At 41.2% G+C, this 25,924-nt stretch overlaps 1 protein-coding gene across 4 annotated transcripts in view; it reads left to right on the top strand.

The window, feature by feature from the left end:
- Positions 1-25,924, top strand: part of SPATS2L (spermatogenesis associated serine rich 2 like) — a 177,172-nt gene that overhangs the window by 90,855 nt on the left and 60,393 nt on the right. For all 4 annotated transcript variants that reach the window (XM_060107040.1, XM_060107042.1, XM_060107039.1 and 1 more), the window contains 3 exons: positions 17,471-17,579; positions 20,795-20,844; positions 23,340-23,586. In XM_060107040.1, the coding sequence (XP_059963023.1) occupies positions 17,471-17,579; positions 20,795-20,844; positions 23,340-23,586 (406 nt within the window). The remainder of the gene's footprint in view (positions 1-17,470; positions 17,580-20,794; positions 20,845-23,339; positions 23,587-25,924) is intronic.

The following is a 25,924-nucleotide window of genomic DNA, read 5'->3' as shown; positions in this document are numbered from 1 at the left end:
TCTTCTCTTCTGACCTTGAGCATTAAAAATCTATCCAGATGGATTAGATAGGTAGTTAGGTGGATTGATTGAGTCACCACTTAACAGTATACTGCTTGTATTATTATTATTATTATAACAACTTTTTCTCTGTGATTTATCCACAACTTGATTACAAACTCCTTATAAGCACAAATGGATTTTCAATTTATTTGTGTACTCAGTAGCTCCTGTAATAGTAATATCATAGAATTTATGCCCCCAAAATACTTGTGAAACAATATTTAGTCAAATAACTGAGCCAAGATTCTATAATGGTGATTCTCAGCCAGTAGGAAGAAAGGAGAAGAAAGTGGAGCGTGCCTCCCTGTGCTGGGACGAGCATTAGAATGTCAGTAGGGAAAAGACGGGAGTAATTAGAAAAAGCATATTTGTGTTCTTTTGAGTTTCCAAGAGCGGAGGCCAAAGCCAAGGTGGGATTAGATGATTAAGAGGTGCCTTGGGGGTGGGAAGCAGTGGAGGCAGGTGCTTGTAAAAGAGAAAGGGGAGGAAGGATGTGCGGGCAGGGAGAGTCTACAGACTGCCAAGCATGCAGGTCTGCCATAGCTGAAAGAAGGAGAAGGAAAAAAAATTGGGTAAGAAGAAAGAGTCTCCTTGGGCAGTGCAGTTCTAAGAAGGTTTGTGCAGGTCGATGGCGAGTCTTCATTCCCCAGCTGGGGAACTCCCATATCCCTCAGAAATGAGCTTTCACTAGGACCCCCTACCTGAGCCATTGACTGGGTGCATCCTGGGTGGACTGAGGCTTGAGTGGACCCAGAGGGACGGTAGCTAGGCTGTCAGTCAACTCTGTTTCCCACAGAGGGAGATTTCTGTGCCACCACAATATTTGAGAGTATAACAAAATTTTATGTTTAAAAAGGAAATTGAAATGTCTATTTTGGAATTCAATCACATAAGAGAAAAGCATGAGATTTTAAAAATTTTTAATAAAAATTTCAAGAACCTTTGTTAATTAGTAAATTCAAATACAAACTAGAATTTCCCTTCCCTTAGCAAGATGAGCCATACTGCCACTGTTATATGGAGTCGTCTCAACTTCTAGGGCAAAGGATAATTTAGGAGTCTTATTTTCTATCAGAAGTATACTCTCTAACCACATTTAAGGAAACAAAGGGACACATTAATATTACTGAAAAACTGTGTGTCCTTTGGTACATTGTGGAACCTCACAAGGCTTCAGTTTTCTTATCTGCCAAATGAGGGGTCTCCTTTATGTAGAGGATCTCCAGAATCCTTTCTAGCTCTAATATTGGATGAATCCATGGTCTTTTCCACCTCATAGGCCCCATAAAAGACTGAAAAGGGGAACTGTACCACGGATCAGAGAACCTGGGGGCAGCCTTAGTCCTGATACAAATCGCTGCCTCAATTTGAATGTGGTACACAACCTGTCCATACTCAGTTCCTTGTTTAAAAAAAAAAAAAAAAGGGCTTCCCTGGTGGCGCAGTGGTTGAGAGTCTGCCTGCCGATGCAGGTGACATGGGTTCGTGCCCTGGTCCGGGAAGATCCCACATGCCGTGGAGCGGTTGAGCCCGTGAGCCATGGCTGCTGAGCCTGCGCATCCGGAGCCTGTGCTCCACAGCGGGAGAGGTCACAACAGTGTAAGAGGCCTGCATACCAGAAAAAAAATTTTTTTTTGATTAAACTATTTATAAGGTACATTTATGGCTCACTGGTATGTCATTTCTGATGCCTCCCTGTCTACAGACACTTCAGAACTCTGCTGCTCAGTTCTTGAAGATAACTATCAACAAAAATGTACTGAAATGATGATTGAGGCACAATGATATACTTTAAAGTTAACGTTTTTCTTTTTTAAATTGTGGTAAGAGTGTCTAACAGGAGATTATTCTCTTTAAGTGTTCACTGTGGTGTTGTTAGCTCTAGCACAGTGTTGCCCTGCAGATGTCTAGAACTTAATTAAACTGCATAACTGAAACTTTATACCATTGAACAACAACTTCCCATTTCCTTTTTTTTTTTTTTTTTGCAGTACGCGGGCCTCTCACTGTTGTGGCCTCTCCCGTTGCAGAGCACAGGCCCGGACGCGCAGTCTCAGCAACTCTGGCCTGCGTATCCAGAGCTTGTGCTCCGCAACGGGAGAGGCCACAACAGTGAGAGGCCCACGTACAGCAAAACAAAAACAAAAACAAACAAAAAAATAAAATTCCCTTTTTCTTTTTGTCTTCACTAATAAATCCAAATATGGATTTCATCAGAGAAAGTAGCTCAACAGAACATTTACCTGAGTCCTAATACTGTGTGGGTATAAAAGGCTGGCTGAAAATAGACTTCCAATGGACTCAGAGGCTCACCCTATCCTAAATTATGTGCAGGTCTAACTGGTAGTTCTGGGAAGACATGAAGAAGAATAAAGCACAGTTATGGAGAACGTGCAGGTACACACTGAATACAAGCTAGTAGCTAAGGGAATGAAATGTGTATTAAGTCCATTGCTTGTCTCAATATAGATTAGAAGGGCAGCTGCTACTAACAGCATTAAACATTAAACCTACATGTGCCAGATTAAAGACGAGAATTCTGATATGAAAAATGTGTCATGGACTAAATTAAAACCTTTAAGACACTCTATCTGATTTTAATTTTACTATTTCTTTGCATAGGAGAAGCATTCACTTAAGTATCAGATACTCAACAAGTCAATTTATCAGGCTTATTTCTAGGAATTAGAGAAGTTATATAACTTCTTTAAGCTATCAATTTTCATTTAGTATTGTAACTGTTACATTAATTTGCTTTTTTTTTCTGCCCTCAAATGCTCAGTGACTTGAGAAAGTATAGACTCTGAATGGATGGAAAGAAGTCTGGGTTGTTGTTGCTTTAACCCTTTGAGCCAGATTGTATTCTTCAATGGCTATAAAATATCTCCCCCATTAAGAGGTGGGGTCTGAGCCCCTCCCCTTAACATTGGGTAGGCTTTTGGAACTGGTTGACCAGGATAGTGGAAGGAAGTGTCTCTCTGTGGCTTTCATCGTGGGTGATTGAGCTTCTTCCTCACTAGTTGGGACACTTATGTTGGAACTCTGGGCAGCCACGTAAACAATCTGACTGTTCTCAGGCCACCATGCTTTGAGGAAGCCCAGACTTAGCCCATAAGGACCACGTGGAGAAGACCTGAGAATAGCACAGGAAGAGAGAGATGGCCAGCCAGACCTCAGCTGCACCTCCCCCACTATACCAGCTGCTCTCTCTGTCTGCATGAAAGACCCCAAGGTAGACCCACTCAGCCAAACTCCTCTTGAACTCCTGACCCACAGAAACATTGAAAAATTACAATTGATTGTTGTTTTAAGCCACAGAGTTTTGGGTTGACTTGTTATGCAGCAGTAAATAAGTGGAATACCCTCTCAAAAATTAAAACTGTTCAAACTAGAACTGATATTTTTAAAATGATGATGTTGCCTAAATAATACAGAGGCGTGGGTGTTTACATGCAGGTAAATTAGTTAATAGGTGAGCAGTTATACCTAAAAAGAGGTCTGTCCTAGTAGCCACCTTCTTTTCTCTTGTTTCCACACTATCCCTTAGCTTCCAAGCCTTCCCTTATATCTCTTACTCGCGGTTTTCAATTCAGAGTGGACATTAGAACCACTAGGAAAACTTTAAAAAATAGTGAATGTCCAGGCCCATATTTAATTGTTTGAGGTGGGACCCGGATGTAGGTACATTTTAAAACTCACCAGGTGATTTCCAGTTTGCAGCCAGGGCTGAGAACCACTGTTAGATGCTGACAGTGCCCAAATCTGTATCCCTGGCTCAGTTCTTCCTTGGAGCTGCAGATTCATAGATTTGACTGTTCTCTAGATGTCTGGACATGGATGCCTCCCAACCCCCTCAAGCAGAAGGTTCCATTTTCACCACTACTTCTTTTCTCAGGAAATGACAGCACTATCGACAGAAATGCTCAAGCCACACGCCTGGGAGTCATCCCGATTCCTTCATCTTCCGTCTTCCTCATTCCTCGCGACACAAATCAGTCACTTCCCCCCAAGTAATGTGTGAGTCATTCTCTCCACTGCTCCATCTTGGTCTACTTTCTCTCCCCTCGATACTGTATTAGAATCCTAACTGGCATCCATTTGCTCTCCTCCAGCTCATCCACATAGAAACCACAGTGACCTTCTTAAATACGCAAATATCACACTCCTCTGAGTAGATGCCTCCAATGGCTACCTTTAGGATAAGGCGCAGAATCATAAGATGGCTTGCAGAGCCTTGCACACTTTGCCTCATGCTTTTTTTTTTTTTGCGGTACGCAGGCCTCTCACTGTTGTGGCCTCTCCTGTTGCGGAGCACAGGCTCCGGACGCGCAGACTCAGCGGCCATGGCTCACGGGCCCAGCCGCTCCGTGGCATGTGGGATCTTCCCGGACCGGGGCACGAACCCGTGTCCCCTGCATCGGCAGGCAGACTCTCAACCACTGCGCCACCAGGGAAGCCCTGCCTCATGCCTTTTTGATCAAGTTTCATCAGAAATCCCATTTCTTCTAACATTTAATGCTCCAACAATCCTGGGTCTTCATTCCTTTGAACGTGCTTCCAGTCACTCAGTCCTGTCCGTGAGTAGATGCTGTATACTCTTCCTGGAATACTCCATCTCTTCTCCCCTTTCCCTCTCCTGGCTTGGACTTATTACCCTTCATTCTCAGCGTAAACAAACTTCAGTCCTCAGATGGAGCTTCCCTGATTCTCTGGGTTAGGATAGGTCTCCCTGTTACAGGTGCCCAACTCATCTTTACCTCCCCTTCTGTAACACTCATCAAACATCTGCCTCCTTAGACTATAAGCTCCAAAGCAGGTCAGGGAGTGTTTCTGTCACTGCTACACTCCAGCGTCTGGCATAGTCTGTTCATTGTGACTGAATGAGTGAATAAACAAGTGAATGTGGATTAAGAGCAGTATCAGCTCTGAGGGAAGTTCTTGTCATGATACTCTGGCCTCCGTACTTGGCTCTGGCCCATCTAAATTCAGATCAACAATTTGGATAAGATACAGATGATGGCAACTAATGTTTTAAATGATATAAAATTGGAAGGAATGGCTAATGCATTCCCTGTTGTGTTTTGTTGTTGTTGTTGTTGTTGTTGTTTTTGCGGTACACAAGCCTCTCACTGTTGTGGCCTCTCCCATTGCGGAGCACAGGCTCTGTATGCGCAGGCTCAGCGGCCATGGCTCACGGGCCCAGCCGCTCCGTGGCACGTGGGACCCTCCCGGACCGGGGCACAAACACGTATCCCCTGCATCGGCAGGCGGACTCTCAACCACTGCGCCACCAGGGAAGCCCACATTCCCTGTTTTTGATGGCAGAAAGCAAGGTTCTAAAAGCTAACAGCTGACTGGAGTGATGGGTCAGAACTTACAGACTGAAATTTAATAAAGGTGAATGCAATATCCTACCATTGCGTTCTAGTCACTATACAAGTATAGGATGGGGGACGCTTGTCACAGAAACAATCCAGGGTGTGTTACTAACATAGTAAGCTCTGTTTGAACCGGTAATTGATGAGGACCCTGAAAGTGTTAATGCCACCTTAGATTCCTTTAATGGGTAAGTAGGGCCCCACCAAGACAGGTGCAGGTCCCACAATCCTCTGCTCTGATCCAGCCACCTCTGGAACAAGGTCCGTCATTTATAGGACCACATTTCACCAGGATGCACTCAGAGGAGCTCGACCAGGGTGGTGAAAGCTTGGGAAGCACAGCTTATGAAAAACAGAAGAGCATAACTGTGCTCCGTAGGAGATGGAATTCTGAGGAACACATTCGTTCCTTGGAAAAAAAAAATGAAGGGCTGGTCTTTAGGGAAAAGATTACACCAGAAGGCAGAACCAGGACCAAGGACTGGCAACATCTAACATCCCCTCTCTGGCCACATTCTTATCATTGACCTCTCTTATCCTCTCGTTCTGTTGAGCAGCTGCTCTGTGTTCTCAACAGGATCTCTCGTCCCTTAGTCTCTCCCTAGTCTCCCAATTCATTGTCCTCCTTCATTGCCCACAGACGCCTTGATCATCTACCTTATGATTCTCAGCCGCCGTATCCCCGAGTCCTAGGATCTACCACTATGTTTCTTAGAGTTCATAACCTTGGATCCTTCCTTTTGTCTGCTTCTACCTCTGGCTTGTTGAGGAAAGCCACACCAGTTGGCTCCATGACAAACCCGTGCCATCATCCGGCATTAGCGGCCCTTCAGTCCAGCTCGGCCCTCTTTCATTCATCTAGGCCATTTCCTATCACATTGCCATAAGGCAGCTCTAAACCTTTCTCCACATTTTAGCCCTAAGGCAAACTCTAAAACTCTCACTCAGAGGAAATACCTTCCTTCGACTGTCCTCCTCAGGATCTCAAATTTCTTCTCTATCTTCACTCTTCCTTTCTCTCCTTTCTTCCTTCCTCAGAATTCTGAGAAAGAGAAAGAATCTGCCTTCCCTTCCAAAGCTTGCCTTTCCACATGGATTTTGATACCATTTTCTTTCATTTCCTCTGGGACTTTGTTTCATAATTTATCTCCCGTCTTTCCTCTCTTCAAATTCTTTCTCACTGCCGGCTCCATTCTCCCGTCACTCAACACACTCAGGCACTCTGTGGAGATGAATTGTGTGGTGATTGTTTTAAGATGGATTGGAGAGAACAGAAACCAAGCCAGAGAGTCCAATTAGGAGGCTTTTTCCAGAGTCCAGGTGAAAGGCAAAGGGAACCTGTCCAAGGTAGTGAAAGAAAAAAGAGAGAACAGGTGAGACTCAGAGAGGATTTTGTTGTCAGAACGACCTTGAGTTAGTTGTTATTTATGACGTTGCCTTATTTTTCTATGGCTTTGTCAGCTCCTTGGGGGCAAATACTGTGTCAGATTCATCTCACAGATTCATCTCACTTTCTCTCATGAAATCTGGCTTGGAATGAATGGTTAGAATTCCCTCAAAATGTTTGTGTCAGGGGGAGTGCGGGAGAGGGAGAGCAGCACTCTGGAAGGTATATTTTTTTAAAAAAGAGGATAGCTGTTGAGACAGGGAAAGATGGCTCCATATTAGGAGGAAGAAAAAAGTAGAGTTTGTTCCTCAGTGTGTGGTCTGTTGTAGTATTTTCCCATTGCTGTAACAAATGGGACTTGCTATTACAAATCGCCACAAACATAGTGGCTTAAAATACTACAAATTTACCATCTTACAGTTATGGAGATCAGAAGTCTGAATGGGTCTCATTGGGCTAAAACCAAGGTGTCAGCAGGGCTACATTCCTTTCTGGAGGCTCTAGGGGAGAATTCGTTTTCTTGCCTTTTCCAGCTTCTAGAAGCTGCCTGCATTTCTTGGCTCGTGGCCCCCTTTCATCTTGAAACCCAGCAATGGCTGGTCAGGTCTTTCTCACAGTGAGTCAGTCGGACACTCTCTTCCTCCTTCTACTTATAAGGACCCTCATGGTTATATTGGGTCCACTGAGATAATCCAGATAATCTCCCCTTCTCAAGGTGATTTGATTAACAACCTTAATTCTATCTGCAGCCTTAATTTGCCAGTAGCCTAACGTACTCACAGGTTGCTGGAGATTAGGGGGTGGTTGGCTTTGGGGGCTATTATTCTGTCACCACATCCTTGGACAAGCAGCATCTCCATCACCTGGTAACTTATTAGAAATGCACTCTTGAGCTCCACCCCAAGCCTCTGAGTCAGAATCTGCATTCTAATCAGATCCCCAGGTGAATATACTTTAAAGTTTGTGGAGCCACTACTTGACTATCTGTAAGACTCTCTCAACTTTAAACTTCCCACAATTCTGTGAAAACTGCACTTTCTTCCACCTTCAAATCTTCATTATTCCTTCTAATCCTGGTTTCCTGCCAAAAAAAAAAAAAGTTAATTTTGATTTATATGCCTGGTGTTAATTCCCCAAAAGCCAGCCAAGTAGAACATGACAACACTTCTTGCATATTTTTTACTGGCAGAAAGTAGATGTTAGAAAAGGCAATTAAATTATAGAATTATCCATGATGCAAAGGTATTGGTCTGCAAAGAATATTTTCTTCCCCAAGAAGATTCATAGGCGAACTGCCTTCATTAGAGTGTAGATAATATTAGTGGCCCAGCAAGTGAAGCGAAACGTACACAGATGAGCTGTTTTTAAGGCATCTCTGAACTGCTCAGCATTTGAGAAATGTGACCAAAGCTGATTATAAAATTCCTTTCAGAGCTGCAGGAACGGCAACCCATAAATAACTCTGGTTCTCACTGGTGCAAAAAGGAAGTTGCAGGCTGTTTGACTGCTGTCCTTCTTGTAGGGCATAGGATTAAGCTCACCTCCAAGATTACAAGGTCCTCAAGGCTGGGACCCACAGTGCCTGGGACCTAGGAGGCACTTCATACATTTTTGGACTTGAATACTTTTTACTACCGTATAATATGTTAAGCTGAATTACAGAGATGCACTGGGAAAAAAAAACTGGATAAATAAAAATAATATTTCAATGATCATCTTACTAGACTCCCTACTTCCTTTTGTTCATTCATCTATCTGAACATTTATGAATCATCTACTGAATGCCACCCATTGTTCTAGGCCCTGTAGATATACAGCTATGATCCCTGTCATTTACAAGCTCACATTCCAGTGGGGCAAATAGTCATATAAGTAAATAATTAGGGCAACATTAGTGCTAGATGAGGTCTGTGAACAAGGCTCGTGGGCCTCTCTTCTCTGAAATGTCATTCCCATTCTATCAGGATTTATCTTTAAAATCGCCCATTTTTCCCCTTTGCCAGTTGGATTAGTAATCTGGCTTTATTACTTTTATTTTCAGCTCTAGTTACTAATGTTGGCCCTAGGCACTCGCTACTTGTTCTAGAAAATGAAACCTCTCCGACTCGTGCAAGTGAAAAAGAGGTTACTCTAAAGAACTGGTAGGGACTCATGGGACTTCAGGACAAGTTAAAGAAGCAGGAAAGCCAGGAAGTAAGGCAGCTCCAAACGGCCCCTCTTCATCTCCATTCTGGCTTCTCTCCCTTTGTGTGGAATAGTCCAGACGCCAAAGCAGAGAATCTGATTGGCCCACTTTGTCTTTTCAAACCTGACTGCTGCGATCATTGTCACTATACTCTGCTTCCTTCATATCACTCACTTAGCACGAGTTGCAGTTGTGTATATATATATATATATAAATTTTTTTTTTTTTTTTTTTTTGTGGTACGCGGGCCTCTCACTGTTGTGGCCTCTCCCGCTGCGGAGCACAGGCTCCGGACGCACAGGCTCAGCGGCCATGGCTCACGGGCCCAGCCGCTCCGCGGCCTGTGGGATCCTCCCGGACCGGGGCACGAACCCGTGTCCCCTGCACCGGCAGGCGGACTCTCAACCACCGCGCCACCAGGGAAGCCCAGTTGTGTATTTTTTAATCTGTGTATTTTACATCTGTTTTCCTCTCTGCCTTTGGTAGTGACTGTGTCTGTTTTATTACTGCTGTCTTCAGCCACTAGTGCAAGGCCTGACCATAGTAGGCATTTAGTAAATAAATAAATGAAAGAATGAGACTTGGGCAGGAGGTGGGGGTGGGGTGGGGGGAGTCTGGGAGTGCATGCTATTAACCACCCTAGTGATGGGCTTCCTTGTGGTGCCACTCAACTTGCAGGAGAGAAAGAGATTGAGAAGAGCCTTGGGTCCACTGACTGCTCAGCAAGGCTGAGGAGGAAGGTTCTAAAGAAGGGAAGTATATGGGGGAATCTCCCCCAAATAAGTCTTGGCCAACACTCTAGACACACATTCTTTCCATTTCAAAGACACACCAACCTTTATACCTAGAGAGACCCTTCTCCTTCATGGCCCAATGTAAATGCTCCCACCCTTTCCTTTTTAAAATTTATTGAGCAGCTAATATATGCCAAATTCTATATCAGACACTTTACATGCATCATCTCTTTTCATTTTTACTGAGACTCTAGCTGGTCATATCCTCATTTTACAGCTACAGAACCAAGTTTCAACAATTTAAGCAGCTCATCCAAGGTCATAGAACTAGCATATAGCAGAGCCAAGATTGGAAAATAGGTCTGTTTAATTCCAAAGCTGCTTCTGCGACATTTGGCTGTTTCCTCTATATTCTCCTTTCCTTGGGCCAACTTAACTGCTCCCTTCTCTGTGATACTACAGCCTTTTTCATAGAGGCAGCACAGCGTTTTACGTGCTTTCAGGTATGGACGGTTCTGGAACCACTGCTACACTGTCTGTCTTAGGGCAGGGACTGTAGCTGGCTCCCCTTTGTGCCCTCAGTGCCTGTTACCTTGTGGAGGCTCAACCAATACCTGTCTGCTGGGCTGAGCTTTGGAAGGATAGGCAGTTACTATGCTATTTTGTATTTTTAAAACTCCACAAAATACCATGAGTATCTTATTATACAGAAGTCTCATAAATATTCTTCCCATCTCTGTTGTTGAAAGTTAAAGAACATATGTCTATTCTCCATAACCATATAATGTTTAGGTCATATCACAGTCTACAGAGACTCACCTGCCTGTTATTGTGGATGGTAAGTACAGAGTGATGGGATGGTCCAAACACTGGCAGAATATTCCTTTGACTCAAAAGAGCAGCCTGAATAAGGACCTACCGTATAGCACAGGGAACTCTACTCAATACTCTGTAATGGCATATATGGGGAAAGAATGTAAAAAAGAGTGGCTATATGTATAACTGATTCACTTTGCTGTACACCTGAAACTAACACAACGTTATCAGCTCGACTATACTCCAGTGGAAAAAAATGGTTTTAGAGGGTAGAGAATGAAGGAGAGCTTTATAGCGTATTTAGCAAAACCCCACTGTAGCACAATTTCACATAGGAATTAATGGAAAAGTAATAAAAATATTAGCATGACATGTCAAAAAAAAAGAGCAGCCTGTATAGGTACAAATTAGCATTCTCTCATTCAACAAATAGTTATTAAATACCTACTATGTGCACATTGTTAGCCACTCGGGGTGCGCTTGGCAACAATGCAAAGGCTGAGAGGAAGGTTTTGCCCACATGTTGCTTACCGTTTAGAAGACACACCTTACACAGACACTTAGGCTGTGACGTAGAAGATGCTAAGGTTAGGAGGCACCCACTGATAAGGTCTGTGAGAACCGAAAGGAGACAGAGATGACTTACAGCAGGGATGGTTGGGACGGACTTCACGGAACACATGGCATCTCAGCTGGAGTGTAAGATTTGGGCAAGTGAACACATCTCAGGTCAAGGGCAAACCTCGCACAGAGGTAGGGGGCCAACACTGGGCTTGCACTTATCTATAAAGGGCAGAGCAAGAGGGGCACTTGGAAAAGCAAGTGGGTGCCCAGTTGTTGATGGCCTTGAATCCAGGTTGTAGACATTTAACTTTACTCTTAAAGAAGGTGGGGAAATAGTCATGATTATACTTGAAGAAGAGTAGTCTGGCAACAGCCTTGGGGTGAATTTGCAGGGGAGAGACCAGAAGCAGAGGGAGCTGTTATTTTCTGTTTATTTGATAATACTGGGTCTTTACTGATCACACAGCTGTGTAGGTGGATTGAAAACTTCTGTCAGAACCATTTTTTGAAACTCAGACATAGTCTAAGTGACTCATCAGTAAGCCAAGAAGAATTTCTAAGGTATCATCATAGACAGGCTCAAGAAATGTGCAGTGTGAATGAGGAAATCTAACAGCTCTTAAACCAGACAAGTCAGGTCCAGGGGAGGTAGGTTAATGTGGGAAGCTGAAATCAAACATGAAAGCCACACTGCCTTGCTGCTTACTGCAGTCAAAATGACACAGGGTGGGCCTGAGGCAGAATGGGGCAAAACCTGCCAAGCCAGATAGAAAGCCCCAGAGAGAGGAGAGAAAGGGAGATTAGAATGCTGACGTTAAATCAAAACAATTTTTTAAATGTTTATTTTTTATCGACGTATAGTTGATGTACAGCATAAGTTACAGGTGTAAAATACAGTGAGTCACAGTTTTTAAAGGTTATACTGCATTTAGAGTTATTGAAAAATATTGGCTATATTCCCCACGTTGTACAGTATATCCTTGTAGCTTATTTTATACGTAATGGTTTGTACCTCTTAATCCCCTACTCTTATCTTGCCCTTCCCCTCTTGCCTCTTACCACTGGTAACCACTAGCTTGTTCTCTATATCTGTGTCCACTTCTTTTTTGTTATATTCACTAATTTGTTGTATTTTTTAGATTCCACATATAAGTGACATCATATAGTATTTGTCTTTCTCTGTCTGACTTATTTCACTTGGCATTGTACCCTCCAAGTCCATGGATGTTGCTACAAATGGCAAAATCACATTCTTTTTTATGACTCAGTAGTATCCCATTATATATATGTGTATGTGTGTGTGTATATATATATATATATATATATATATATATATATATATATCTCACATCTTCTTTATCCATTCAGCTGCTGATGGACACTTAGGTTGTATCCATATCTTGGCAATTGTAAATGCTGCTATGAACATTGGGGCACATGTTATCTTTTCGAATTAGTGTTTTTGTTTTTTTCAGATATATACCCATGAGTGGAATTACTGGGTCATATTATAGTTCTGTTTTTAGTTTTTTGAGAAACCTCCATACTGTTTTCCATAGTGGCTACACTAATTTACATTCTCACCAACAGTGTTCGAGTGTTCCCCTTTCTCCACATCCTTGCCAACATTTGCTGTTTGTGTTCTTTTTGATGATAGCCATTCTGACAGGTGTGAGGTGATATCTCATTGTGGTTTTGACTTGCATTTCCCTGATGATTAGGGATGTTAAGCATCTCTTCATGTGCCTGTTGACCATCTGCATTTCCTCTTTGGAAAAATGTCTATTCAGTTCTTCTGCCCATTTTTTAATCAGGTTGTTTGTTTTTCTCTGGAGTTGTGTAAGCTGTTTATATATGTTGAATATTAACCCTTATTGGTCATATCATTTGCAAATATTTTCTCCCATTCAGTAGGCTGTCTTCATTTTATCAATGGTTTCCTTTGCTGTGTAAAAGCTTTTAAAATCAAAACAACTTTTGATGTGCAAAAGGAAGATTTCTCAATAGCAAATTGAATTTGCCAAACTAAGTTTAAACTAGTAAAAGCAAAACAGGGGAATGTGATTTGGGAAAGGTAAAGCAGTTGCTAAATGAACCACTAACTAACGGGGCATATTGTCACCTGACATCCTGCGCCGCTGCCTGGTTGACCCCCCTGGAACGCATGTTTATGGCATGAGAACCTTTGAGGGATGCACTCACGTGCAGCTGCAAACAGTGGGCTTCGGGGTGAAGCTGCAGCAACAGACTCACCAGCTTGGGCTGTGGCAGTGAAGTAAAGGCCATGTATCTGAAGCATCGCCGCCAAAGACAGCCTCTGCAAAACAGCCACTGCAGGCGTGAATTTTATGAGTTCTCCGCATGCAAACTACCATTAGTCATGCATTGATTGATCCATTGCTCCAGGAGCTTCATTTCCAAATGCAAAGGCAGCTTTTCAGCACTACCTCACTATAACACTGCCTTTGTCATCCACTCCTTATATTTTAAACCTCCTTCATAAGGAGGTTTTTTTTAGATTTAAATGCTTAGACCCCTTATGACTGCTGCATCTTGAATAGTGACACTGTGAGGTTCCTGTATTTTTTTTTATTTTATTATTATTATTATTTTTGCGGTACGCGGGCCTCTCACTGTTGTGGCCTCTCCCGTTGCGGAGCACAGGCTCCAGACGCGCAGGCTCAGCGGCCATGGCTCATGGGCCCAGCTGCTCCGCAGCATGTGGAATCTTCCTGGACCAGGGCACGAACCAGTATCCCCTGCATCGGCAGGCAGACTCTCAACCACTGCGCCACCAGGGAAGCCCAGGTTCCTGTATTTTTATGCGTGCATATGAGTGCCTGGATTTCTGCATCTTTCTCAAACACAGTTTCATAGAAAAATAAATGTAGTGAATTTATAAATAAGAAGGTGTAGAAACAATACTACTCTCTTCACATTAGCCAAGTGCTGTGATTAAAGCAGAAACTTGGCCCAGAAATTCACTAGAATTCAACATTACAATGGAATATCTAAGAATAGGCAGAAATTATTTTTTTCCTTTTTTTTTCTCTTTTCTTTAAAACTCGACATTCCTGTTTTAACTGTGTCTTCCTCCAGGAGTTATATGCAATATTCATAGTTATATTTGATATCAGAACTCAGTTACTGACTATTCTAAGGATATGTTCAGTGCTAGGATATATAAAGTGACAAGGATAGATGTCTTCTATATCCTACCGTGGTTGATTTTTTTTTTTCTTTTAAAGAGGGACAGGCAAGAGTAGTATAAACATCTGAAGAAGAAGTATCTCTATAAGCTCGGGTTTCTATTATATTTTGCCTTAACATAATAAAATAAATTATGTTTTGCAGAGGAGAGACTGGAAACAGGGCGAACAATTATTTTATGTTTATTCCATACTTCTAGGTCTTTACTGGTCACACAACTATGTAGGTGGATCGAAAACTTTTTTTTTTATTGAAGTATAGTTGATTTACAACATTAGATTAGTTTCAGATATACAGCATAGTGTTCAGTATTTTTACATATTATACTCCATTAAAAGTTATTACAGATAATGGCTATAATTCCCTGTGCTGTACAATATATCCTTGTTGCTTATCTATTTTTTTATAGTAGTTTGTATCTCTTAATTCCATGCCCCAATCTTGCCCCTCCCTGCTTCCCTCTCTCCACCAGTAAGCACTATTTTGTTTTCTATATCTGTGGGTCCATTTCTGTTTTGCTATATACATTCATTTGTTTTATTTTTTAGATTTCACATATAAGTGATATCATATGTGTTCTCTGACTTGTTTCACTAAGCATAATATTGTCTAGGTTCATCCATGTTACTGCAAATTATTATTTAGAAGGGCATGACTGATGTGGTAATAATGATGGTAATTATTATTAAGAAATTTTATATAATACTAACCAATCATAGTGGCTTGAAATGCTAGAATTTTATTTAAAAGAACTACATTAGAAGGACAACACATAATGCTTATACATAACTCCGGCGCACTGGTGCCTGCTAGGCCAATTGTATTTAGTTTTGGACATGCACTGTTAATGATTCTCCCGGGTCAATGCAGGTGTTTTTGTTCTTGTTTTTGTCCCCATCTTGGCTTCTCTTTAAAAAAAAGAGATAAATGGGGAGATTTGGGTCAAAGGGTATAAACTTTCAGTTACAAGATTAATAAGTTCTGGGGATCTCATGCACAGTATGGTGATTGTATACTGATTCATATACTTGAGAGTAGATCTTAAATGTTCTCACCACAAAAAAGAAGTGGTAATTATCTAATGGGATGGAGGTATTAGCTAATGCTATGGTGGTAATCATTTTGCAGTATATAAATGTATCAAATCAACATACTGTACACCTTAACTCACACATAACTTAAATATAATGATATATAAATATACATTTATCTACATATAAAATGTGTATATGACAAGGATAAATTAGAGAGAGAGAGAGAAAAGAGAGAGAGCTATCTTTCTAACAGGATGAATGAATAAGAAAGGACAACACAAAAGGATGGTTATGGGATGCTCACAAGACCTAAGTCTTTTGCATAGCCTTGTAGGCTGCATGATCTGGTCCCTGCCCGCCTCTGGCCTCATCTTTGTACTTTGGAAGCCTCAGCCTCTGCCTCCCTCTATACTCCCTCACCTGTGCCTTGCTCCACATTCATGCTGTTCCCTCTGCCTAAGATGCCTTTCCTCTTAACCTCCCACCCTTCTCTTCTCCCCTGTCCTTCAGATTTCAGCATACCTATATAAAGTCGTCTCCCTGTCCTATGATTTGTAGCATTTATCACAATGTATAAGTATGTATTTGTGTGATCATTTGAACAATTTGTGCATCCCCCTCTAGTCTATAAGTTACAGGAAGTTTGGTGCCTTGTCACACAATAGACATTTAAAAATTATTCACTGAAAGGATTTTTAAAGAGAGCAAGAGAAAAAGTGAGAAAGAACTTAGATTTGAAGAAGTTAATATTTTTTTAAAATAGAGGCTAGGAAAACTAAGAACCGTAAAGTAGAGAAAAAAATCAAAGGACTCTTGTCACATATATACAACTCTGTGTGTGTGTGTGTGTGTGTGTGTGTGTATAATTAGAGTCCTTGAAAATCCCTACATATGTAGCATTTCTGAATGTCAAGATTCAAAGCCAGCTTTCTATAATGTCAGAACCTCTCCAAGTTATAAACTCATACCTTGTGCTGTTTTCTCATTATAATCTAAATACTCTTACATGTACATTGATATGGAGTAGGCTGTCTATTTTCTAACATAATTAGGAAATAGGCTATGCTGCTTAATTGAGTGTTCTGGGCAATAGAATCACGTTACACATTATCATACACATACAATCCATAGTCCATGAATCTGATTACAATAAATTGCTTGTAACTCTAAAACTCAGTTTAACCATTGATGAAAACATGTAAGGATTGTGCAGTGCTTTTGTGGTCATCATTATGGATGCTACTCACCTTGGCACCATGCAGTACTCTCATATTTGTCCGTAGTGGCTGAAGTAATCCCCTTGATAGAAAGCTGGGTGAGCCAGGTTTTGCTGAAGTGGATAGAGCGTCCTGTAGTAATTGCAAGTTCTGTGAGATAAAGGTCAATTAATTCTATTAGGCAAGAAGAAAGAACATGTGCAAAATTTGATGAAGAAATACCTATAGGTCATTAAAAATTGAATATCAGCTTAACCTGTTGAAGTCCTTAGCTCTCATATATGTATTTACTTTTACTGTTTTAAATGTTTGATTTTCAGAAGTGTGTTGGGGAACGTTTTCCATATTATGGCTAAGATTGCTATTTCAAAAATACAATGCCCCACATTTTATATCTCTATAAAAATTAATGGAGTTTCACAACACGCTTCTGTGAACCTCACTATGACTGTCTCCACTGTGCAGATCAGAGAAGCTGAGGCATGAAGCTATTTCTGTAAATTTTCCAAAGATCTGCCCTGAGCCCACAGAGAAGAGAGCCTGAGACAGAAAACTATCTGTGTCCTCACTGAAAGCACACCTTGGGTGCATTTGGAGTCTTGGGGCTGGGTTGGTGGGGGGAGTAGGTTGCAAAACCAGAGTTGGCTTTTCCCACGTGCTACTCCAGTCCTAACAAGGACGTCTCTGTAGAAATGTGTATTCAGGTAAAGAGGCTATCAAGGTGATCACCAAGATTAATTTTTAGTGGTCTGAAGTGCCTTGAGTATGCTTCATGGCAAGAAGGTAGATTAGTTGGCTTTTCAAGGCCTTTCTAACAGTTATTATTCTATCCAGTGAGAGACTAATATGGATGAAAAATATTCAAAATGTTTACCCTTCTTTTTCTTTTCCTCTCCTTTTCAGATCTATGCGGTTCGATCAGTTGTTCCCAACAAAAGCAATAATGAAATAGTTCTGGTGCTACAACAGTTTGATTTTAATGTAGATAAAGCAGTGCAGGCCTTCGTGGATGGTAAGTATACATGTCCCCTGAACCTGAAGATGTTAGAACTAGATATTCCATATATTCTGTATTTTTTTCCTTGAATGCATTGAATACCAATTATTCACTAATACTTTAATTTTCATTAAAATGTGCTAGGTTTTAAAAACACATCTACATATTAAGAGCAGAATTTGGAACTTCTTTTTTCCTCATTGGGGAAAAAAAAAAGACAGACTGTAGATAGTTTGCAAAGGATAGATATTATAATGCTACTGATTCCATTGTCAAGCAGTCTGTCCAATTTGTTACTAAACATGTCCTTTATTTGATGGCGCCCTTGTTAATGGAAGATAATGTACTTTACTCCTGATCTGGGAAGCCTTCTCAACTCTTCAACCAGTATGGTTCTACTTGGCCTTACGACTGGAATCCTTGAACTTGATGCTTATGTAGCCTGAGAGGACTGGTTTAGTCTTTAATATCCTTAGTTTATGATTTTGAGATTACCTAATTAATCAGAATATCAGTTCATCTTATCTACCTCTAGAACTTTTTGCTGTCTAAAAAAAAATGTTTTTTTGGACAGCCCATTGCCAGTGACGGTATAGAATCTAAAGTCTCAGGAATGTATTTATTCTATAAATGGATAACCTACTGCTTTAGATTTCCTATAAATTATGGGAAATTCTTCTCTCCTACTCAAATTAAAGTTCCATTTATGAACAGAGATCTCATACCTGTCCTTAGTTATCATATGTCTTCTGTCCCAGCATTAGTTTCTGTTTTGTCAGTGTGGACTAACTAAACATAATCTGACCGAAAGGTCAGGGAAGACCTATCAGCACATTCCTCGGGTTTATCCTAGTTACACTTTATTTGTTAAGGACAGTTTGATTTACTTACTTTCCTAGGAGTAGAATAATCTTCCTAAGTTTCTACATATAGTACAATTGCATTTCAGATAAGGTCTTGGAACCAGGCAACACACTTACATTCTGATATCTGCAGTCAGGGTTTAGGGTCCTAACTGAATTAAAAATGATTATCATTCAAAATAGACCTACAAGCAGACCCACGGTACATAACTATTCTGACTGTTTTTCCTGCTTCATGTACAAGAATCTTTACTCACCAGATACAAATACAGAGAATGTGATTATTCCTCCACCTTTGCATCATTTAGTGCAATTCGTCTCAAGAAAAAATTGGGGGAAACATGCATATCCTGGCTCAGATAAACTCTTTTCAGGTTTCACTTGCCAACATCACTCACACGGAAAAAAGCTTTAGGAAAGGAAAAAGGTTATTATCCCCATGCCTCCCCAGCCTCAGTTGGATTGAGGCCCGGACATTCTCCATCATGAAAGTTTTTATTGCAGAGTGACCCCTGATGAGATGCACAGATACTCAGTAGCTGCTGGACTGTCATCAAATCCAATCATATTTAAATAGAGCACCATGCTTGTCCTTCTTGACATTTTCACCTTGTCGGTATTGAGGTCTCATTTTTAAAGACTCCTCAATTGCTGAGAAACCTCATATCATTTTGGATGGGGAGCAGTCAGAAAACTTGTTTAAAAATCACTGAAAATCAGAAATAATTGTTAAGAATCATTTACGAGGCACACTAAAATCACTCTGTCTGAGCGGCTTAAAGACCTCCAAGCAGTTTCAGTATAATTAAAGTTTAATAACAACAATTTCAAAATTGTCTGTAAACATAGTTATTTCTTCTTCAGAATTACCCTCTAAAAGCTTGTTGTCCAAATTGCAAATAGAATTTATGTCAAAATATGCAAATTAGAGGAATAATTGAATATTGCAGTTGAAAGCAGTAAGCAACTCACCTCCCTCCTCTGATTAAAAAGAACAGTATTTAACATTTTTTAAAATTTAATTTTATCTGGAAAACTGAAGTTGAGCTATAAGTAAGAACTACCCTAATGATTATTAACTACTGGTGTGACTTACGAAGTAACCTAGTGAAAGTGACTTCCTAAAGTTCTTCAAAAGGAAAATACTGTGAAACATTAATTCTCTGGGCAAATTAGAAAAAGACCAGCCCAGTTAATAAAAAGACTGAATTATAGCTTACTTTTAAGTGCAGTCTTATTATTTCAAGTACATGTAACGCAAAAGGCCTAAGAGGGGCATTGAATTGGAAACTGTGAATGGATAGGAATAATTAGCCTTTCTCAACATTAGTCTAAACACTGTGGCCTTCTGCTTATCAACCAGTAACAGTAGACTCAATAATTGGGGCCCTACTAATTTGAAATGTGTTATAAAGACCGGCCTGAAGTTTATCTTTGTTTAGCCAACACACTCATTGTAGAGAACCATTAGTATAATGAGACTGTATGAGAATGCTTAAAATTGTTAAAAGGATACATTTAAGGGCTACTCTTTTAGAAGCACCTATTTAAATGAGAACAACTGGTCTACTCATTACCAATAACTTATTGTTGAAATTACCCCCAGCAGAGTTGGAATGAGTGAAGAACTTACTTAGACTACATGAAGATACTTATTGTAGCTGACCAGTGGTTAAGCATTTCTTTTAAAATGTTTTCTAATTTAATCAAGTTAGGCTTTTCTTGTGCATCTGAGCAATGCCACGTATGCATGTGAATGGCATTGACAGAACCTAGGACTCAACTTACTTGATGAGCTCCTTTTGTTTCAAAGTGGAACCTTGCAAAGACTGCATCCCATCCCTATTCACAGTGATGAGAGCAAAGCTAACATCAGATCATCTGGCCTTCTTATCACCCTGCAGGTTGTGAACGTAATGAGTAGAGAGGCAGAAAATGAGCAGGAATAGCCAAACAAAAAGTTAGGATTCACATGGCTAATAATATTCAAAATCTCATGTTTAGCCTGGAAGATTAGAGGTATTTTGATTCATATATCAAACAGAACAATTTTAATTCTACCTATGGCAATGAAGCTATCAGAAAATTCTCAAGATATATTTCATTTTCTCTAAGACAACATAATGATAAAACAAAGTCAGCTTCATGTAGTGGGGCTTAATACTTTGATAAAACCAAGATCATGCAGTGAATTTAATGAAAATCTGGGAATAAAAAATGAAACTGACATTTTTATTAAGGTAGGATGTATCAAAACAAATGAAAAAGCGGGAAAAAAAATCGCTACCAAGATGGAAAGACAGAGATGAATTTTGTGTGGTGCTTTATTATGTGAATGCATGTTGAAGATTCTTTGTCTTTGTCTAGGCAGTGCAATTCAAGTTCTAAAAGAATGGAATATGACAGGAAAAAAGAAGGTAAGATTGATATTGATTGTAAATTAGTAGCATCTTCCATCAGAACCTTCATGGTTGTTATCATTTTAACAAGGCTGCCGATTGTGTGCTTCTTTCAAATATGTTAATATGTACACCCAGGAAGCTTCCAGATTCACAACTCTCTTAAATTACCAGCCTCCCTCCCTACTAATGCCCTTGTTTTCTGTTCAAGTGTTTTTAACTACCAGGTGTGCTTTAGAAATCCCAGAGTTTTCTTTTTAAGTATTAAGGCGAGCCCAACCAGAGAATTCAAAGGATTCTAGACGTTAACGTGCCTGAACATATCCTGTAGCACAAAGGAAAAAATTAAGGAGTGTTTTAAAGATACTTGAAAAGCCCTAAATATATTTTCACATGTTTTTCCAGCTGAGAGAATCTGTCCAGGGCTGCCCCGAGATACTTTTTTCCTGAGTTCTAATAAGCTAGATTTTTAATAAAGGAAGAAAAAAGGAAAGCGCCTTAAAGCCATAGTAAGTAAGGGACCTGTTTTCCCTTCTTTCGAACCCTGACAGACTGACTGCTCCTTGAGAACAGAGGGGAGATTTTACTCTGCCCCTCTCAAGTTATTTTGCTTTCTTGTCTAGTCACACAGTCTCGACTTACGGGCGCATGTGCGGTATGCAGCGCACACACTGGCCTCTGTCTCCAGAACATGCCTTTCTGGTCTTGTGAGTGACCATGGAGCACTGGAGCGCTCACTAGCTTCAGTGAGGTGCAGCTTCCTTCTTGTTCTTGGCCTGTAACCTGTTTCATGACTTTCACAAAACGTCTGCTTCTCTTTTCAAAGTAACTTCCCCACCCGTTCCCACTATTCCCAGAGAAGCCTTGTGTTTTGGGAATCCCAGGATTCCTTCCCACTGAGGGAAGATCGCAGGCCTGTGGCACAGGTTTTAAACAAACACAAAAAACCAGTATTGCTTTCATAAAATCCCGAGATTACTGAAATTACTGGAATGATCCTTTCCTCCTTTTTCTCCTCCTAGCTTCATGGAGAATAGGAAGAATTATGAAAATTTTTTTAACCTCTGTATGCCACCGTCTTTGACAATCTCTGCTTATCTTTAATCATAGCTTCCCAGGCTTCTATGTGAGATGAAGACAATTTGCAGGTGATTGAAAGGCAGTATTTATACTTACCTGGAAGAATTTCAGATGTGTGGTTTGGGTATGAAATTTCTCTGATGTGAGAAACAGAGCAGATGGCAGCTGCAGACCCAACTCATTACTAAGCCTCACTCTTAGAGGTTCAGTGGGAAAACTGTCTCCCCAGCCCAGGAGATGCAGGGCTTGCGCGGGAATAAGTGCCCCTGGGCCTTCCTTTACCCAGTCAGTGCATTTCTCTCCCCTGGAGGAGCCCTTACTCAGGGGCATGATTGTGGTTTCAAAGGAAAAGAAGGAGAGCGGGGAGGAGAATCAAGAGAAAACTGTTCCTTTTTATTTATTTTTATTTATTTATTTATTTGCGGTACGCGGGCCTCTAACAGTTGTGGCCTCTCCCATTGCGGAGCACAGGCTCCGGACGCACAGGCTCAGCGGCCATGGCTCACGGGCCCAGCCACTACGCGGCATGTGGGATCTTCCCAGACCGGGGCACGAACCCGTGTCCCCTGCATTGGCAGGCGGACTCTCAACCACTGGCCACCCGGGAAGCCCTTCTCTTTATTTTTTTCCAAATGTATTGAAGAACAAAGCCGGGCTGATGTTCAGCTGGTGGGACACTGATGCAACAGGCAGGACAGTGTCTGCCCTGATGGGCCCCATGTCTGCTCTCATTGGCTGAGGCCTGCACCAGGGTCTAAAAGTTTTCAATGATCTAGAATGCAGGGTTGTGTTATTTTGAACTAAATGTAACTGAAGTCTTGTAATGCCGTTCAGGTAGCAGCAGAGAGATCCAGATACAGGTGCACAATGCGAATCCAGGTAGACCCACGTGGGTTCAGCGTTCCTTTGTAGCAGTTGTCCACTCCAGCTTAAATATTCATGGGGATGATTCCCGGACAGTGACAGCAATCCAGGGATCTCCTGGTTGGTTGGTGCCTTTTCCTAGACCCAGCCTGGACTCCCCCCCCGACCCATCGTCTCTTTAAGAAATGAGACCTCTTCTTCAATAGCACAATAGCTGAATTCAGATTCTTCCAGGGCAATTATCACAAGACTCTACTGTATGACCATTCAAATATGTAGCAACTCAATGTGCTCAAATAATGTGTCAGCTATTGAAGCCATTTCCTGCTGCGTTTTCCCTTTTAAAGAAAACTTTTTGTTTCCTATATTTACGAGGTAAAAGTTTATACAGCTCACTATAGGAAAGAAGATATTTACATTGACTTGGGTGGTTAATAAAGACATAGGCGTTTTCACCCATTCTATTAGAAGAGCCAGAAAACAAAAAAAGGGTAACATATCTTATTTTGGTCTCTCGGGTTCACCTTCTATTTCAAGGGTGTGAGCTTCTCATTTGTTTCTCATTCTAGAACAATAAGAGAAAAAGAAGCAAGTCCAAGCAGCATCAAGGCAACAAAGATGCTAAAGACAAGGCAGAGAGGCCCGAAGCAGGGCCTGTGCAGCCACCTCCGCCAGAGATACAAAATGGCCACGTCAACGGCTGTGAGAAGGACAGCTCATCCACTGATTCTGCCAGTGAAAAACCAGCCCTTGCCCCCCGTGAGAAAAAGATCTCAATACTCGAGGAACCTTCCAAGGCACTCCGTGGGGTCACAGGTCAGTTATTCTTAAGTAAAGTTGCTTAGAAAGACATAGAAGAAAAGGATGCCAAGGGACCCACTGGGGCAGTCATTGCTACTGTTGATGTTGTTGGAAGGGAAAGATTGTTCTTTTATGGTGTCCACAGATTCAAGCGGTCTTCTCGCAGGATGGTGGAGGCGGGGAGGAAGGTGACAAGGCTAAAGAAGAAGTGTGCAATCTAGCCCTGCACTAAGTCAGAGGGTTTTTTAATCTAAAAAATATAGTTCTAGTCTGTATTGGGATCATCAGGACAAAGGAAATTCCAGTTTAAAGAAATCTTCTTTGTAGACACTTTTGCTGGGATAAGGGAGGGATAATTGGTGACCAAAGGAAATGTTATTAAAGGGTAGGCCAAGTTATTTTAACTCCCGGTATTTTGTATTATGTGGTAGAATATATATCCCAGGGTGTTAGAATCTGGAATGTTAATTACTTGTGCTATAGCTATACATTCATTACTCGACAAAAGCCTACTTAATCAACTGTATGACCTTGGGGGCATCATTTCATCTCTAGTGTCCCATTTCTTTTCTGCCAAATAAGGCAGCTGTACAGATATCTACTAGATCAGTGGTCTCCAATACTGTCTGACCCAATGCTCCATTTTTATATCAAATACTCAAATAAAATTCATAGATAATATAATCTACCTAGAAACAAAATGTCAATAATGTAAAAACATAAGAAATTCAAGAACAACTAAAATAGAAGGCCTAGTAAAATAGCCAGATGTTGACACCCAATTATAATGACTCACTTTGCACTTAAAAGAAGGGAGACAGCAGTCAACTGGATAACATGAACACTGTTTCTGTAGATGTGATGTGTGAAGGAAGAACGGAATAAGTATATTTTCATGTAGACATGGGGTCACTGTGAATGCAGCTGCTACAAATACAGACTGACAAGTGCTGATTGTCAACTCAAATAATGTGACTGCCCATGGGATTGGCCATGGGATTTTCCAAATGGTGAAAAACTCTTGGTAAAGTTCTGAACACCAGAGTACAATTTTCTCTTAATTTCCACAGTAGTTGAACCCTAGAAATCCAAGTAAACCTTGGAAATCCATAGGAAAACTGTACAAAAAATACTTGGGTTTACATGTCATGTGTCTAGGAGGATGTGAGAAAGTTCAGGTCACAGGGCAGTTCTTCGTTGTGTGGGATTCCTGTGATTGTGAGTCATTTAGCATCCTGCCCCCAACACCCCCCCATATACAATCATTTAGATAAATTTTAAAAGGGCCCTGTTTTTCAAAATTCCTCCTAAGGTAAACCAAGGATGAATAAGACAGGGGCCCTACTTGAGAAGAGTTTAGTCTAGCAGAAAAGACAAGTGCAAACAGAAAATCACATGGTAACCAGTATTGAATCAGGGATACCATGAGGAAGCATTACATAACTGACACCATATGACACACTAGGAAGTTTTTTAATTGCTCACAAAGCTCTAATTTTCTTCCATAAACACATTACCTAACAACACTATTAATAGTGCTATAATTCAGATAATCCTTACTACACAATGATTTCTTAAAAACAAACAACGAGGGCTTCCCTGGTGGCGCAGTGGTTGAGAGTCCGCCTGCCGATGCAGGGGACACGGGTTCGTGCCCCGGTCCGGGAGGATCCCACATGCCGTGGAGCGGCTGGGCCCGTGAGCCATGGCCGCTGAGCCTGCACGTCCGGAGCCTGTGCTCCGAAGCGGGAGAGGCCACAGAGATGAGAGGCCCGCGTACCACGAAAAAAAAAAGAAAAAAAAAAAAAAACCACGAAAATAACCTACTTCTATTTAGAATCTGGATTTTCCAGTATTTTTTTTTTTTTTTTTGCGGTACACGGGCCTGTCACTGTTGTGGCCTCTCCCATTGCAGAGCACAGGCTCCGGACGCGCAGGCTCAGCTGCCATGGCTCACGGGACCAGCCGCTCCGCGGCATGTGGGATCTTCCTGGACCGGGGCACAAACCCGTGTCCCCTGCATTGGCAGGTGGACTCTCAACCACTGCGCCACCGGGGAGGCCCCTCCAGTAATCTTTTAATTCAGCTTTTCCTCTGCCTACAATTTTGAGAATGTTTTGATTTATAGTCAGGGCAGGAGAAAGAAATTAAATAATCGAGTGGCACATTCCCAACTTTGCTTGTGATTTGCCTTCACACCAATTATTTCAAGTTGCTGTTGTGATATCAATCATACACTAAAAGCCCAGCACATATAGTTGTTCATTTACTTATAATTTATACCTTCTTCCTAAAGCAATTTCAGTAACTCTACCAAGTATATGACATTAGAGCAAATGCAGTATTGAATCGC

This window comes from Mesoplodon densirostris, chromosome 8, assembly GCF_025265405.1.
Source record: "Mesoplodon densirostris isolate mMesDen1 chromosome 8, mMesDen1 primary haplotype, whole genome shotgun sequence".
Classification (NCBI taxonomy): Eukaryota; Metazoa; Chordata; class Mammalia; order Artiodactyla; family Ziphiidae; genus Mesoplodon; species Mesoplodon densirostris.
Note: the sequence above shows the minus strand (reverse complement) of the source record. Positions and strands in the feature narration are given on the sequence as shown.